Source organism: Ylistrum balloti, unplaced genomic scaffold (genome assembly GCF_031769215.1).
Source record: "Ylistrum balloti isolate Yb309-2 unplaced genomic scaffold, AGI_CSIRO_Ybal_v1 Utg369946, whole genome shotgun sequence".
Classification (NCBI taxonomy): Eukaryota; Metazoa; Mollusca; class Bivalvia; order Pectinida; family Pectinidae; genus Ylistrum; species Ylistrum balloti.
This window is the reverse complement of record NW_026782051.1, coordinates 43,938-63,279: the sequence shown is the minus strand read 5'-3', so window position 1 is coordinate 63,279 and position 19,342 is coordinate 43,938. Positions and strand designations below refer to the sequence as shown.

Genomic DNA, 19,342 nt, shown 5'->3' with positions numbered 1-19,342 from the left:
CTGCATTTGCTAGAACTGGTAACATACAATTGAATTCTATAATCACAGTACGTATACATGTCATAATACAAGCGTTTGCAGTACAATCAGTAGACCAAAAAAATTCTATTATATGTAAACATTATTTATTTTATACTGATTGCGAAATTATTTATAGGGCGCGAGGGGGTCTTACTGTGGAAAGTAACCAGAATACCCGGGGAAAGCCCATGTAGTCGGAAGGTCACCCCTACTTTTTCCCGGCCGTTCCGGGAATCGAACACCAGATGGCTAGATGAACGGAGAGTGCGTTACAACTGCGCAATCCGACCTCTAAAAAATTTATGTTACATACATTTCATTTTTTTAAAATTCTTCAGCATGTGAAAAATATGTATGTGCTAACTCAGTTACTTCACATGAGTACAGTATAATGAATGGCTGCGTATGTTAAAATCTCAGGTGAAACACCGTACCCAGGAATGCGGAGTATGGACGTAGCAACAAAAGTTACAAACGGATATCGTATGAGTCGTCCTGAGCATTGTGCTGACATGTAAGTCATTGTTACTCAAAACCTTGCAAAGTAACGAAAATTTACAAGAACGTAAATTCATAAATAGTCCATATGCTGTTTTAAGAATACAGTATGTAGTATTGGTTAGATAACTCATATTTATATTGTGCATGTTGAATTGTCCTATTTGCACTTCATATGGTATTCCTGAAGTGTGATGCACACTTTCCATGTAAAAAGCGAATTAACCGATGTCATTGTGACTAGCATTACCTATAATCAGTCTTATCTCCACATATAAGCTTTTTCAGTACTTAGGTATATGAAAGTCTGAAGTTACCATTATATTTGCTGTGTAATAACTTTCGATATGGATCTCTGTTATAACTTTATACGTGTAGAAGTGGATAAAGCATGTTGTTGCTTAATAATCATTCATCCTTAACAGGCATTATGAGTTAATGAAGAAGTGCTGGCAGGATAAACAGTCAAAGCGACCAAAATTCTCGGCCATCGTACAAGAGATCAGCAGCACCTTCAGCTCGAGCCAAGACGATTACTATTACTATGCTAATCAGTGACAACAGAGGGCGACATCCACAGTTCTTGTTAGGTCACACAGTGACCAGTATCAGTGGCTACAGTGCCTTTGTGATGCAGCTTTCAACATCACCAATGTTAAATAAACATCTGAGTAATCTAATGTAGAACACCAATGTAAAGAGTATAAAATAATTCCTTGATATAAACTAATACATACATTTTTGTGCATTTTTAACAGAATCTGTGAGAATACTTACATTATACTGAATGATTCAAGGAAATGTACAATGTAGAAAGTTTCAACATCTGATCAAAATATACATTTTCTTGAACAGACTTAATGACCGTTATTTTCCAAATGGAAATAAGCCTTGATTCGTTGATGTATGATTACCAAACAGCTGGTAAAAAAACTGACAAGTTATCCAAAGTTTGTAACGAATCCCACTTATACCGTGCAGGTATTTGAATATAATGTCTTGTCTGGATGGCTTACAATGACCCATATTAACAAAATAATTTAATATAATCTTATTTCAGATAGGTTTATTGCACATATAAAAAGTACAAATGGGACTGCCCAACACGCATACAACATTCAGGTCTTCTCACAATGTTAAGATCTACAGATCATACAAACATTACAACTAAATCACAATTCATCTTGCAATAAGGCACTTTTGTACAAATCGGTTTCTCCAAATGTTTACACACACTTTGCATCTTCAGAATAGCTCTTCAGGATCCTCTATCGCTTTCATTCGGATTTCCCTTCTCTGCTTCACGTACATCACACAGCTTTGTTTGAATCTATGCAATGTCCCATATACGACAGTGTATACATTTTAACACATGACACCCTGTACTTAAGTTCATTATGTGTTGTCTTCTGATTGCATGTCATCCTTTTCCACGGTAAACATTGTACACTGTTTCCCGTCTGTATTTTTTGTACATCTGATTTACAATCGAGATTGTGTTTCCTAGAAAATGAAAAAAAATATACACACTCATATAAATACACTGCCTTCAAATTATGGGTAAAATCGTTTCTATAACGCAGGAATAGTTTAGACATAAGAAATGTTTCGTTTAGAAAATCAAATCAAAGTTTTGAACAGTATGTAAGTTTGATAGGAATCTTTTTGCAATTCAAATGACACATACTGTGTTACCAGTTTGGAATAATGATTGTTCTATGGTCAGTTCTACAAACGATACAAACTTAGTGTTTTAAGCCAATATATCTCCAGTTATTTAATAAAACTTTTCTTACCTGATGGAACTGTCGGAAAAGTATGTGTATCTGTAGAAAAGGGAAGCTCTATGGTGTTGAAAACTTTGTCATTAAAATCACTTTGATTGAATGCTGTTTCCTGTGAAAAAATATGAAATGTTACTCATAGTGAACAGCTTTCATTTTAAAAATATTGTGACCACCTTAAAACCTAATCATCTAATTATACCATATTTAAATTCTCAACTGATATTAGAAGGTGATATCGTCTTGAATGTCTTTTCTTACAATTTTCCAAACTTTATACAGGAAAAATGCATCTTTGAAAACACTATCTATATTCTCGGGCAAAACGCATTCTTGTAAGAATGCCCCATTTTTTTCTGACAATGATTTTTTTTGTAAGAGTGACACAGTTCAGAATACACACATGTACTTGACATTCTTTTGAAATTATCAAATATATGTAAATTTTGAAATTTATTACATAGCCGGACCATAGCAACTCTACAATGTTTTCTGTAATCGTCCTTAAGGTTTCAAAATATAGGCCCTTAGCATCGCTAACAGCTGTATGTTGCCGTTTAATTCAACACTTGGTTCTATGGTCTCTAAATCTTCGTTTCCATTGAAAGGTGATATTCACTTATATGTCTTTTGTACAATTTTCAATCACTATGCAAAAATTATTGAGCAATCTAGTTTCCAGGGTTCCTTAGTAAATGGAATTGATTACTAGTTTAATAGTTTCTTTGAAATCCATCAAAGACCTTTAATAATTCTATAAACCACCAAATGATCCATTCATATAACAATCTACACTGAATTTCCATCTAAACAGAAATAAAAACATTGGTTTGAAACTTACCGTATGTATACTACGCTTTAAATCCTCCACGAAAACCTTCCACCTCGGTCTGTAGTAGCTGGGTATGAAAACATCTATATTATAGGGAGTTGTAGCTATAGGGATGGACAAATATAAAAGAAAGCAGAAGCCATTGGAGGGACACATTTATATTATAGTGAGTGTGAACTGAGGGAGGGACACATCTATATTATAGCGAGTGTGAACTGGGGGAGGGACACATCTATATTATAGCGAGTGTGAACTGAGGGAGGGACACATCTATATTATAGCGAGTGTGAACTGAGGGAGGGACACATCTATATTATAGCGAGTGTGAACTGGGGGAGGGACACATCTATATTATAGTGAGTGTGAACTGGGGGAGGGACACATCTATATTATGGCGAGTGTGAACTGGGGGAGGGACACATCTATATTATGGCGAGTGTGAACTGGGGGAGGGACACATCTATGTTATAGTGAGTGTGAACTGGGGGAGGGACACATCTATATTATAGCAAGTATGAACTGGGGGAGGGACACATGTATATTATAGCGAGTGTGAACTTGGGGAGGGACACATCTATATTATAGTGATTAGTGGCTATGCATGGACACATGTATATTATAGTGAGTGTGAACTGAGGGAGGGACACATCTATATTATAGTGAGTGTGAAATGGGGGAGGGACACATTTATATTATAGTGAGTGTGAACTGAGGGAGGGACACATCTATATTATAGCCAGTAGGATAGGGGAGATAATCTTCTGCTTTACAGACTACATCGGCTATGTAAGTCATGGTCGATCCAAATCATCAGTCAAATTCTCATAGAAGATTACCGTTAAAAACACCAACACTACACATTGGCATCGAACATATCTAACTCCATAACATACGAGGATATCGAATTTCTCCAAATTGTTTTATGAGCTTATTAGACAATTAGAGTATCCAATATGATGAACATAGCTTCTCATTCAAGATTCCATTCATAGAAAGAGATCATGCTTTTTCTGTAAATAATTAAAAAAAAGAATGTTTTTCCATATGGTCTTTTAAATCTGCATGTATTTGCTAGCATCAGTGTTAATCAGGTTTAAATAACTTACCTATGCATAAGTCCAGCCCATTGTTTGCTGGCATAATCCAAATGCTGGAAAATTAAATCAACACATTTATATGTATATTTTTTTAAGTGGAACATAATTTTAATAATGGCTTTAAAATCAAATTCACAAAGAAATTGTAAGCATAAAGATGTCATTGCCATATTACACTGAGCCATAAACAATTTGATTGTTACCAAGCCATAAACAGTTTTATTGTTATTCAAAAATACGATTTTTTAATATAAATTTTTTTTTCAAAATTAAACATTTGAGTCCTTGACATGTTGACACACTCCAAGACTATGGTAAATACAGTTGTGATACATTTTATTCATATTTTCGTATTTCACTATATATCTCCACTTGTCCACAACATATTCAAGTTATATCACTTACATTGCCAGTTGGTCCCCAGAGTGTAATTTGGTTCCTGGCATTAAACTCATACAGCTGCTTGTCTTCAGACCTGAAGCCTAGATTTCTTGCTGCCTGAATCCAATTTCCCAACAGGAAGTGACCTTCTGACCCAAGAAGTCTGTCCATGTCAGTCAGAAGATCCAGTAGTTTTTCACCTATAAAACTGTAAAATTCACTTACATTAATATTGGAAAAAAGAACCATAAGGCACTTGTTTTATGTCTCAAACTCTCAATTACCTAAATATTTGAATGCCTTAAATTATTGTTATAATGAATTCCTTATGCAGTTTTCTTATATACTGTATGCATATGTTATATATATATATATTATATTTTTGTATATAAATCTAAAGATTAAAATTCCATTTACCTGACTTGAGTGTAATCTTTGTGTGTGAAGGCTGTTATGAGGGAGTTATAGTAAGACAGGGAAATGTCCTGAAGACTGTTCCTTGTGACATCCACGAGATCGTATCTGTTAAAGTGTCACAAAATAGTTATAACATGGTCATGGATTTAATAATGAAACTACTTCCAATCAAACTTCAAAATTGTCAAAACAGTTGATGAAAAATGTTCTTTTATAAAAATAGGTTTTAAGATGAATGATTAATCAAATGTATAAACTTTATACTTTATTTCATCTGAATTCACAAAGTTTATCAACTTTATAATGGTACAGATGTATGCATACCAAGGGTAACAGGGACGTGCTTATACTTGACAGCATGTAGGTGAATAGGTGGACCATTGACATTTGTAAGAAATGTAACGCTACCATTATTATAACATATAAATGGCATACTTAGAGACCTTTTTTGTACCATAATAAAGTGTTCTCACTGAGATCTGCTGTGAAAAATAACTAAAAATATATAAATTGTGAGCTTTAAACTTCACTCAAGAGGTAAAGAAATGATACAACTTACACAAACAAAGAGCTATTGCTAAGCTGGGTGGCAGCTAACACAAAATTATCCCAGGCTTGATACAAATCCTCTGGGTCATACCAAACCTACAAAAAAAATGGCTGTTTGTTATCTATTAACAGAATAGTTCCACAATCAAAATCATCATGGAATTTAGAACAAAGATAATAATAATGACATTTCCTTTCAAGTAATAACTTGGCAGTATAAAAGGGAAAACAGGACAGTAACTTGTTATAAATGAATTATCATAAACCATTGGTTACCATAGTAACTTACATCTGGAGTCAGTCGTGGATGGTAGGATGGACGAGAAGTCGGTATCACATGCTTACTCTTATCTTTCAACCCGTCTGTGTTATTGTATACACTTTCCTGAAAATTGGAACATGGGAATAATTAATGCTGAAACAAAATGTACATTGCTTAAAATTTCTTTTCCAGAAGGACTCTGACGTGTACAATTTTAATTCACATTTACACATTACTTTACAAACAATTTTGCTACGTGTTTACTTAATGAGAATTAAAAACAAGAAGTGCTGTTGTAAAGTTAATCTATTTCAATACAAAACTAAAAAATATTTATGTTTATCTTAAAAATGGATTTCTAAAAATACACTTTTTCAAAATTAGATTTATTTTACAACAATTGTGAAACAATTTTTCCCAACTTATAGCAATCACTCTTTTTCCTCCGGATGGAAGGGCATGAGGGGTCTTACTGTGTGAGGAAACCAAAGTACCTCAGAGAAACCCACGTAGTCGAACAAGTGACCTCCATACCTTTTTTTACATCATTTCAAGGAATCAAACTGTCGATGTCTTGGTGAAAGGCGAGTGCATTACCACTGCGCCATCAGGCTACCCTGTTCTGTCTTTTTGATATAATTGAATTCTGATTGATTCTTTATTTCTTTACAACTTACAGCACATCATTAATTATCTAAGAATAAAAATATCTAAAAGAAACCAGATATTTCAACAAACCAAAAAAATTTACCCGTAAAAGCAGCCATGCCTTTGAACTATATTTGTTGGGTTTTCCATATCTCCTTTTTGCATACTCTGTCACCCTGTATTTGTATAATAGATACAAAGGTACAGTCTAGACAAACCATGTCTATTAAGAAATGAAAGTGAACATATACATGTATCATAATGTGTTAAGTAAATAAAACATAAGTCCCAGGGGTCTAAACGGTCACCTGCACGAGTGAACTCACACATGGAAATAATCAGAATGAATATGAAGTATACAGAAGAGAAAGTGAGAAATGTTATTTTAACAGGTACAGGAGAGTTTTTACTCAAGTTGTACTGGGGTCATAAAATTTACAAACCCTTCCGTCCATAAAAAGTATTTGATTCTATCATATTTGGTTATTGTGAAGATTTCTAAAATTTCAGCCAGTGTTGATACACTATATGTACATAACATTCACCGGTAATCTTATACTAACAATTATAACCTAGTTGGATTTATTTCCAATAGAAAATGGTAATAAACAAATTATGCTAAAAATGTAATTTTCCTATATTGACTATAATAAAGTTTACCCCATTCCCAGTTGGCAATGTGGGACCCTGGGGTCATAAAATTAATTTTACAATGATGGTAAAATATTTTGAGACCTTTTCTTTGATTGTACCATATTGAGGTACTGAACAGAAAATTTGAGACAGTTTTCAGACAATTTGAACCTTTTTGGCCCCGCCCTCTGGCCCCTAGGGGTTGGGGATCATGTGATTTACAGTTCTTTTTCACTTTTGGCCATGGAAGGTCTCTGCCAGGTTTTCATAAAGATGTCGGAAATATAGAAAGTTTAAGGACACACGACAAATAACACATGCCGAAGGGTATCACATAAAGATTGAGACTTTATCTCTGGTGACAAAAAAATTGTAGTTTTAAAAAGAAAACATATATATTTATACTTGCATAAATTCTACCATGTCATCGAAAAAAGCATGGCTACCTGTTACTGTAGTAAAATTCAATTAAATAAATCAAGCTCTACGTACTTTTAAATTCTTCAAATTATGATGATGCCTTTTATGTTAAATACCATTACAATAATTTTGTTTACCTTTCACACCTTTGTATGTCAAAAGCTTACCACTTTGATACGTCTCTAGGCTGCGGAACCCATGCATTCTCGGCCATGAATTCGTAAATCACCTCATTTTGGTTGATCCCCTCAGGAGTCAAGCCTATCCCAATCATGGTACTGTTTGGGAAATTACGCCCTTCAGCTGGACCCTGTGTTAAATCAATTTTTCATGGTCAAAAACTCAAATCACTATCAAATTCAATCACTTTAAACTGACATCTCAATGACTGCATTAGTAATTTAATCATCATGAAATTAAGAGAGAGATTTCTTAACTAACTCTGACCAACTCACATACATTGTTATAGAAGTCAACAAGATTTGAATTTGAAAATGTAACAAACATAAACAGACAAAATTCAATTTTATGGTTACAGTTGTGGGATCGCAAAACATTACAGGACGTGCACATGATGTCTGCACCATAAGGGCGTGGTAGAAAATCTATATAGTGCACTTGTGCATATGATGTATGCATGATTAATCAAAAAGTTTTTTGTGCATTACCACAACTGTAGACTACATTGACTTGAAAACGGTAGGAACAAAAAAGTTCCTTAACACATTTCAAAAAGTTTTAAAGTTTTCTATTTTGGAAATTTATATAATGAAATGTGTAGAATTAAGACTATGTAAATGCTGGCAAAATAGTTTGCAAAGTCAGAAACATGACAACTCACAGAGTTAATGCTGTCAAACATGCCATACAGCTCCATGGTACCACCAAAGTTGTGGAGCATACACCAGATAAATGGCTGTCCGAAGTATGATTCTGTGTGACGATACACAGGACGATTCTCAGCGAACAGTTCTAGTATTATCATTCTACCCTGTAACACAAAAATGCCATCCATTGGAGAGTAATACCAAAATAATCAGTGTACATACTTTGTAGGACTATGACAGTTTTATTAGCTTTAAATGGTACTCATTCAGGTTATATCGAGAAATAAGTACCTGTTGGCTGATTTAGGTGCACATTAATCATTTTCTTTCCAACTATTCTTAAATTTCATATTCTTCTTTTTTAGTTCTATTAATATTAAGTGTCCTTTATTTTTTATCCTTCTTTCTGTTAAACTATAAGATATTTATTAAAATATCATCTCAAAAACATCTTTCAAGAACCATTAAGATTATCCTAAAAATGTTACTAAAATTTTCTATTTAAAGTGCCCTTAACTTTATCAAATTAAAGGAATTTCCTTTAAAATTACAAATACTGATAACCTGGAATACAATATTCAGAAGATGAATAAATAAAATTTTCAGACAAGAGGAGATTAAAAGCATTAAGGGAAATTTCTTTTTAAGTCCTTTGATGAAGAGTCGTTCAAAGAGACACTTTTACAGTAGCGACTGTAGTGCAAAGCAAACATTGTATATAAAAAGTGTCAACCTTTATAAAACTTCCTTAGTTCCAAAAGCATATACCCAAATGGTAAAACTCCATAAAGACTATCAGAAAACACCTACTTTAGGAACAGCTGTTACAACTGCCTTTATTTGAGGACTTTTCCAGAAATCCACAGAGTTTTCAAATATCCATCCTTGCATCAACCTGCAAACAATAACAGAACCAGTGAGAAACAAAACCAGTCATCTCTGATCTTGTATTTATAGCACAGATGGTCCTCTAAAAACAAATTGGGTCAAACATCTTGACTATAGCATGGGAAGGCATTAGGAAAACTCAATCTTGTGAAATCTTTTTAACTTTAACAAGCCTTATATGTCCCCTACTCCCCCTACCAGCAGTGGATCAAGGACTAGGACACCAATAACTTAATGATATTAACTTCATCAATCTTAAATGAAACTAATAAAAATTCACAAAACCACCGTGATCAAGAAACATGGTGGTTGCAAATTCTGTCTAATTCATTGAAATGAATCGTATTTTGATAACCGTGGCAAATTTAAGTTAATTATTCACATGATTCCTATGAATGATTAGAATGGGAAATACAAAATGATTGCAATGAGAAATAAGCCACGTCTGTGCCATTAAATGTGTACATCATGAATTGTTGATTCATTGTTTAACAAGGATTTAGTCTTCCTCCCTTCTAATGGGATTGATAGTGCTGAGCACCCTTTATATTCCAGTTATAATAAGTTAGACCATTAATTTGTAACTGATGGACTTTTCATTAAAATGTTGACATCGGTGATAGTAGTGGTAAACTAAACAAGAGGTCCATGGGCCTTAATAAACATCTGACTATAAAGACTTATATATGAAAGAGGCCTAACAGGCCTAAAATAAATTGCTTAACTACTCTACAGTTTACAAAGAAGACATTGTTAGTTCATAAAAACATCTTTTGCAATCTTGCGAAAAAAAACTTGAAATCATATTCTTTATACATGCTACTACACAAATGCCATTACTCTGAACCTATTGCTTGTTGAAAATGAAATTTAGAGTTCTCAACTCACTAACCCAACAGATTTAAAGATAGGTCAAGATCAAGAAATTATTTGAACAAATCGGTAGCCGTTCATCCACTTGTATTAAAGAACCAATATTAACACCCTAGACCTGTTTTGTTATCAAAAAGAAGTCGTTTGAAGATTTTTACACATTTGACCCCTGTCACCTTTAAATAGAGAAAAGGTCAATCCTTTTTAACAAAATTGGTAACCTTTCATCCCCGCATGCCACAGACCCAATATTAGCACCTGGTTATTGTGAAGAAGTTGTTTAAAGATTTTCACATATTTGACACCTGTGACCTTGAAAAATGGTTAAGGTAAATAATATGAACAAACTTGGTAGCCTTTCATCCCAGGATGCCATTGGATGATTAACCAGCACTCTGGACTTTTTGGTAACTGAGAAGAAGTGATTTAATGATTTTGACACATCTGTGACCTTGAAAATAGGTCAATGTCATTCATTTCAACAATCTTGGTAGCCCATCATGCTACAGGCCAAATATCAACACCCTTGGTCTTTTGGTTACTAAGAAGAAGTCATTTGAATGGAAACGCACAGCGACAGAGGAAACACGACGGCTATAGGTCATCTTGACCCTTTGGGTCAGATTGCCTAACAATTTAAGGACTTCTGAATTGATCTTACCACACCGCTTGTTGGTCTGCTGATGTCAAGGCCTCAAAAACAGCTCTTGCTGACTCTGCAAGGTAGGTTGGTGAACTGAAATATAAAGCTCCATGATAAATACTGACCTGGAGTTATTAAGGGCAGGGAAACATACAAAAAATATTTAATATAATCATCAGAGAACTCTGACAAACGACTGAAAGTTACTCCCTATTGATAACAACATACTTATAACAGAAATGTACAAATTAAAATATTTTCACTGCAATCAAAGATATGTTTAAGTGTTGCAAAACGAAAAACAATTGTTTATCTGTAACCTACACTACACACAGGTATTACCTTGACTTTGGCAGCATCTCATTGAATGTGTCAATGTTGTAGATATGATCAGTACCAAACTCATTCAACATCTGCAATAAAAATGAAAATTAAATACACTTTTCTAAAATTTCATTCAGACACTTAAATTAAGTTTTAATGGATTGGCTACTTAACTTATTTCATAATTATACTAATTCACAATATCGTCTCATATTCAAGATATTTCAATCATATATAAAACAAGATTCAGTAATACAACATCTGAGAAGTGATATCAGTAATTTTTAAAGCAATATTCTATAATGCAGCTAGAAGAAGCAAAAGTACACACAAAATTAGAAAATACAATCCCTTGGGGATAAACTGAGGTAACATTTAACATTTGTTTTTTAAAACAGCTAATTAACATAATTGAAAATAATCTTATGAAACAATCTTTGCAAAGTGCCTAAACTGTCAAAGCTAAAAGGGGCCTCACCTCTTTGACTACTTCATGCCCTATCCTCTTGAACAGAGGGTCACTAAAGTCAAGTAGTAAGTTACTGAAGAAAACACAAAAATACATGTATCTATCAGTACAGTTTAAAGTGATTCATTAATCAAGTATTGTGTATCAATATTCTCTTAACCTGATTCAAATCTATACTCTAGACAATCGCTTTTAATCACTCGTGGTTATTTTTTTTTATAAGGTTCACATTTCTACCTGTTACAGATAAAATACTATTGTTCTGATGTCAGAGGAGGTCCTATTGTAAAATTGCTTGTTGTATATGCTAGGGTTGTCACTCCAAGAACAGTCAGGGCCATTTTGATGTGGAATCACCTTCTTCAAGCTGGTGACTACCTCACTGTACATCATACAGAAAGCCCTCGCATGCTGTCCAGAGGCTCCAGAGGAGAGGCACCAGAGGCTCCAGAGGCATCAAACCATGCACACCAGTTAATCAGGTTATACATGTTAACGCCGTAACCAATTACACTATCGCAGCCTCCTAAATTTTGATAAATAGAGACACAAACCAAGAATACTCAAATGTCTATTGTATGATACAACATATGTATTTCTCAGCTATTTAATGTAATTTCATTGAAGTTGTGAAAGATAATTGATAAAAAAAAATTCTTTATTTACTTACCAACAAAAAGAGGAATTGAAGTGACCCCAGTTTGGTAAATGGGATACACTGGCATTTGGAAAAATTCTGTCAAAAACATGAAAAAATATTATTTTAAGATCATCACTTATTTTGTTTTTTTTTTCTTGAAAGAGATATATATTTATCTCTCTCTGTAGTTTGTATGTGCATAAATTTGATGACAGTTACAATTGTAATTTCAGATGTATTACGATCATTTCACTTCTATAGAAACCAGATACATAACACAATACCTGGTACTAAATCAATGCATAATGAACTGTGATGTTTATTGCGTTAGTTTAATAGTTAACAAGCCGTGATAATTTTGAGCCAAATAAAACACATGTCATGAAAGTGTGTTCAGGTGTATGTCAATTAAAATATGCAGCAACATCATAGAACTTAAAGTAATTATTCTTTTGAAATCCATAAGAGATGAAATGAAACAAAGTTACAGAGTGTTCCTCATAACAACTGGTGATTTCAAGATAAGTAATGTTTTCATAAGTTAGAATATAACACAGGTATAAATTGATTTTCAATCATCATATCTGTAGGTGAAGTTATATATTAATTAATCATGTGCTTTCTATCTAGGGTATAGCAGAAAGCATAAAAAGGAAAACGGCTAAATTAAATTACTAACCTGTCAGAGTGAGTCATAGACCGTTACAAAAAGAATCTGTTACATCACATGATATTTTCATTGTATTATTACAGTAGGTCAAAATGTCAAAACTGTGAGCTATAATGTCATGCTACCATTTTTTTTTTATTATACAATAAATTAAAGCAAAGTTATAGGATTTACTATCATAAACATGAGGATTAATTCGGGAAACTAGGATATGGCTTTGTTCATAGTGTTTCTGATGTTACCTGGTGATGGCACTGGGGACGTGTCCAGCAAAGCCTGGCAATACTGGAATCATTCCAAGGTCTCTTGCCCGGTCAAGGATCCTGTGTTGTAGGACCAACTGTTGGTCAATCCATGACTGAGGTAGTGGTCCACCCCAGCCATGCATATTACCCATTCTGGACCTGTTAGCGGAAATAATATAATTACATTAGTGACAGGGAGCATAACTGCGATTTCACATTTTAACAGTCGTTCATGTGTGTCAAGGGAGATAACAAATACTTTAAAAGGTTCACTGAGGTGTTGATCCATTCCCCTGACCAAGACACCATTGTCTTGACCTAAATTCTTATTTTAAGCCTTTTATCAATAGGAGCTAATATTCACATGCAAAACTATGTGTTATCTGTTTTCTAGTAAGGAATATGGAAACCATGCTGAGTAATTTCAAGTAATATATGCATATCATATTCTAAGTACATATACATCCATCATCTGATCATTACTATTATCAAAAGTATGACGAGCCTTTATCTATTCATTCATTTTTCATTTTAAAAGTCAATCAGTACTGAAAATCACTTAACATAATATGATTCTCCTCAATATAACTTTATTTTCATTCTTTTTTTTTAAGAAATGCTTATCTATGTCCAAAAATCATTTTCACTTTTTCTCTTAAATCCATTTTGTTAGTTTATCACTTACCAAGCCAGAAATGCTGGACCAGCAAAGTGATCCTGGACCTCTTTCATAGTGAGACCCATCTTCATGTAGACCTGCAATCACACAATTATAATAAGCATGCAAATAGCTGCATTATGAGTTAAATTTTTTTTCTAAATTAAAATTTCTAATGTTAATTTCTAGTTATTTCCAATGAAAGCAGGAGTTTAAAACTTTTATTAATCTAAATTTGAAATATATTTTGTACGGTTGATTTCCAAATTCAAATTGCCAAAAATTGTGTGGATGATGAAAAAATTAAACATTTTTTAGACATCATTGAATTTTTTGTGAAAGTTTTGTCTCTAAACCTGTTGAATAAACATAAAGAACAACTAACAAGTTCATTAAAAGTACGTGATACATCAACATGAAAAATACTTCATCAAAATTTGTTTTTCTGACCCGCTGAAATATAGCCTCCTGTCCGGTGAAGGCTAAAGGCATGTTGATGCCATGTAAAGCCATCCAGTCTAACTGTTGTTGCCAGTCTGTCCAGTTATACCATACAAATGAGTAGTCCACTGTACACACATTCTGATAATACCGGAACCTGATATAGGTAAAAATCATCAACAACAATTATACATACTTACAAACAATGTACATGAGTTACATTATTATCCCTTCCTCCAAATTGATTATTCCAGCGTGTTGTTTTCAACAGTTACAATGAATATCAGTTCCCCACCCTCAACCTATACAAATATTTCATCGCAGAGTTGAAAGCTCGCAAGCCATTTGATTGGTTTTTTTACAAAGAATGACTGACTAATCACTAGGTTGACAGATGTTTTGTGATCTACCTGCTGGTGCATTTTGATCTTTATCAATGTCTGCCAAGGTAACACACTTTTTGTGGGTATGCACATGTCCAAAGCTGTTTAAATTTGATCAACATGTTTCATTTGTAAGGTGGTGTGAACAGTGCCAGGAATTAACAGATATCTAATCAGTAAAGGGCTCAGTATAATATAGGTGAGTATTGGACCTGACAGCTTTGGTGAAGATCTCAGGCCTGTGGTTTGAGACCCTACCCTGAACAGTTTAAGTTTTTTAATGGAGCTGAGGAATTTGACCGTCCTGAAATGATTGAGTCCTTGGGCATAACACTTTACTCAAGTTGCTTTTGGTGGCATGAGACTGGCCTCCCGTATGCTGTTCAGTATGGTACTGTAGCCACCAGCTGTACAAAATGACACTTGCAGTTTATGTGGCCATAAACCCAGCAAACAAATATATTCATTAAATATGAACTTTCAAGCAAATCATTATATTACATGTATCATAAGAAGGAGGTAATCCACTCAAACATCAACATTTAAGGATGCCAACCATAGCAAAAAGATGACTGTCATTTAGTTAAGAGTGCTTTGATCTTGAGGATTTTTTTCTTTGCGGTTTTTAAGAGGATGAACAAATAATGATATGATATCTCTGATAGATTTATTGTGTGATTAGTATAAATTTGTTCTGTGTATTTATAACCAGGTACGAACACCAACCTGTCATTTGTGGTCACTTTTATTCCCTGGGCAGGGACCTTAGGCAGAGGGGATGGAATGTTCATCTGTTGTCCCGCCCATGTGTACTGACACCCACAGTAATTGGTTAAGTAGTAATACAGGCCCATGGCAACTGCCACTCCTGTAGACCCGGTGATGTTGACATAATCACCAGACGCTTGAATCTAGAAATTGGTGGAAAATGAAAAAAAAAAAATTGTTCAACTGAATCAATATGAAGCCAAATCTTTATCAGCAAATAAATCGAGATTCATTTATTTCTAAGCAAAACAAATTAATAAATGTAGATAAAGAAAAAGAAAAAGAAAAAAAAATTGATGTTAAAATCTTTAGTACAAGTATTGACAGCTCAATCAAACTCTTTTGAATCAGATAGGATTTTTGGACACAACTTGACAAAAGTGAATAGGTAGAACCTATTGGAAAAAGATAAAAATGTGCACCAATTCTATCATAATGCTTACCAAAAATGTGTCTCGATTTGTAGGTCCAAGGTTTGGTTGGACATTTGCTGTCAATTCATGGGCTCTTTTCCCAATAATTCTGTCAATCAAAGCCTGCGATGCACGTGTCTGGATAGATGCAGGTGTCCTTGTCCGGATGTGATTCAAGCCAGGGAAACCTGAAATGACATTCAAAACAATAAAAGTCTAACTTGATTGAATGAAATAATATACATTCAAATAAAGAATGAATTAAAGTCACTATTTCAATTTCAATCAATAACAAATGATTACAATCAAATAGCTCTTGTTCTATGATGCATGTGTATGAGTCAACTATAATAGGAGAAATGTTTGACTTTACAAGTACATGTATACTTAAAACATCATTGCTGAATTGTTGAATCTTCAAACTTTAATATTTTTATATAGTTCCTATAACCAAACAAAAAAATGAATTTCATATTGAAAAATTTAAGTCAAAACAACAATAAAATTGCGATTAGCTTGTAATGAATCTTGAATGTAATAATCTAACATTAGTAAAGTTACGCTGAAGGAGTAGGGGGTTATATTAAGTAAGATGTACATGTAGTTCTAAGTTGATCCAACTCTGAAAACCATTTCAACTTTTAATGATATTTTACCTGGTTCAGCAGAAATTAATTGAATGAACAAAACCGAAAGCAGCAACCGCTGAAAAAAAGAAAATGATTAAAGTTAGTCACATTTTGTAACCAAACTAATTTGCTTGTTACTTGTGCTGTGTGTTCTATAGGTATAATATGTATATATTGTACGTGCACATTGACAGTATGTACTTCTATCAAAACTGTAAAAATAAGCATGCACTGTCAATTAAATGCATTCCTACTGCTGGTTATACTCAATATAGGTTTACACATACACAAAGTAGGCTAGAGACGGGTTGACACCTTGAATTGAACAAGATTAATTTATCATGAACTCTTTGGTTCCACACAACATATATTGATTTCTATGTTTTGCACATAACACACATCTAATATCGACACATCTTCAATCAAGTTATCAGTAATAGTCTGTATCATATGAATCTTTTAAAACAGGCCCCCTTAACCCATTACCAAAATACAGAGTTTTGGAAATTGCGAACTTGTGCAAAGCGTTCACCTTTCCTGTGTTGACAAATATGTGCATGATTTTGATTACGAACGAGGACGATATGTCGCTTGGATATACATTTATCTGGAACTGTTTGCCATTTGTCAGCTAGTGCATGTTTCTCGACCAGCTGTGTTTACACCGGAAGCACAATTGTGGGGACCAGCCAGGGGTATAAAGATATTCTGAAAAAGAACGAGCAATTATATGACGTTGATAATGAATTTTTACTATACATAATTTTGATTAAATTTGTTGTACATGAAAATCTGATACAAGTTACAAGTATTCATAGAATTGGGAGAATTGAGATAACCTTTAATTTTTTCAACAGAAAAAAAAAAGATAAAAAAAATATTTCTTAAATATTCATTCCAACCATACGATGGTCATTCTAATAGAAGATAAAATAGGCTTTGTCATTCAAGTTGTAAGATCCAAACGGGTTCATAATGAACAATTATATGTAAATGTACAATAGTGAATGCGAGAAAAGTTATTAGATGCACTATCACGGACTTAGTATGCCAAGACCGTGGTACTAATATACCAAAGGACATAAGACTTGCATTTGTAGGACACCGGTGGATGAACCTTATAACGGTTTCTATTTAAATTTCTGTTTAAATTGATTGATTTGTACATGTCTATCACGTGATCCCATTATAAAACATGACTCAACAAAATATCGATTATAGACTTTGTAAAACATGCCAGTTAATATCTTCTTATCAGAGGATTAAGACACTGCTTTTCGACCGTCTTTGACAACGGAACAATGTTGGGAAACACTATGCTCCGAATTCGGCACTAAAATATAAAATACAAGATGTATCACGGTATACATTACTATAGGCACGAGATATGGCGATGTGTTATTTGTAATTAATGTGATATTTCACTAAATATCACAACTAATGTCTAACAAAGTCCGGAACAAATAATTTGATCGTGGCTGATATCAAACTGGTAAAAGTTTAGAAAAACCGAGTTTTCAAACTGACTTACTACAAAAGATTTAGACTGACCTTTCCCCAGCCTATCTGATTGTGTTATCATATGAATATGGGAACATCATAGCAGGTCATTATACTTGTACATATATAACGAAGTAATGGTAGAAAACAACGATACAACTGTTCAAATCAATGTTCATACATCATTCAGAAATAGTCATTATATCAGCCCAATGAAAACCACTCTATATTAATCACCCAATCAAACTAAACACGAATTTCCACCAAAAGCTTGACACAAAAAGGTTATCTAAGACATAGAATGGACAATATTTTTCACTAATCATTTTCATTTTTGGTAGTTTCTCTACGTTTGAAATGATGACAAGATGTGGATAAAGAGAAAAGGGTTGGGGGGGGGGGATAAATGACGTAATTGGAATGACAGCTTGGTTTTGACGACGTCATTGCTGTACAATTTACATGCAGGACGATGTCCCCTTTACCTGGTTTGTCGTCATCAACGGGGCAGTAAAAGTACAAGGTACATACACCTCCATACAATACAATGTCTCCCCTCCCCCAACCCCCACCCCCCACACCCCCCTCCACACACACACACACACACCCTCACACACACACACACACACACACACACACACACACACACCACACACACACACACACACACTACCTGGTTTGTCTTCATCAACCAGGAAGTTAAAGTACAAGGTACATACACGTACAGTACCCCGTTCCCCCTCTACCTGATTTGTCGTCATCAACGGGGCAGTAAAAATACAAGGTACATACGCGTCCATACGATACAATGCCTCCCCACCCCCACCCCCACCCTCTACCTTGTTTGTCGTTATAAACGGGGAAGTACAACTATTATGTACACACATGTAGTTTTTATATGTCGCTGATTTAACCCCATAACCCCAAGAATTAGTTAGAGGCGCGGAGACCGGAAACCTATAATCGACTACCAGCCTACCTTGATAGAATCCGAGGTTTTAAACTACTGACTATCGTCAGACAAGTTATTATGAATTACTGCTGATATAGACAACATTCTTGTCTCTCTGTAACTACATTGCCCATGCGACAATGGAAAGAAGAATACTTTTACTTCTCATCGCAGCAGCGTTTTATATTGAATCTTGCCACGGGTAGGTACTGTTTGAAATTTTGAAAGCTTGAAAGTAAATATTTTTTATTGTCCTGAACATCAGATTATAAAACCTACTTTATGGCTATCGATCATTAAATAATATACAAGTCACTCAAATTAAAACATTGCCTTGTAATTGTTAACATATCATTTTCAGTCATATTAATTGATACCATCTACAATACTTAAACCAAAATAATAAAGAGACTTTGTCTTAGCCTTTCTTATTTGTGGTTGGTCAGTGTCGACGGCATTGGCAATCAAAAGCGTGGT

General features: G+C 34.0%; 1 protein-coding gene across 1 annotated transcript; it reads right to left on the bottom strand.

Moving 5' to 3' along the window:
- Positions 1-1,570: 1,570 nt before the first annotated feature.
- Positions 1,571-17,060, bottom strand: LOC132547291 (alpha-N-acetylglucosaminidase-like). Its single transcript, XM_060211055.1, has 23 exons — positions 16,946-17,060; positions 16,441-16,489; positions 15,815-15,972; positions 15,330-15,514; positions 14,230-14,377; positions 13,807-13,877; positions 13,119-13,280; positions 12,237-12,302; positions 11,576-11,639; positions 11,116-11,186; positions 10,792-10,866; positions 9,180-9,264; positions 8,384-8,533; positions 7,710-7,852; positions 6,593-6,665; positions 5,869-5,964; positions 5,590-5,675; positions 5,031-5,135; positions 4,638-4,821; positions 4,242-4,285; positions 3,145-3,202; positions 2,316-2,415; positions 1,571-2,022 (listed from the first exon to the last, which is right to left on the bottom strand). The coding sequence occupies exons 1-23, from the start codon at positions 16,970-16,972 to the stop codon at positions 1,940-1,942; spliced, it is 2,283 nt and encodes a 760-aa protein (XP_060067038.1). The 5' UTR covers positions 16,973-17,060; the 3' UTR covers positions 1,571-1,939.
- Positions 17,061-19,342: the final 2,282 nt, after the last annotated feature.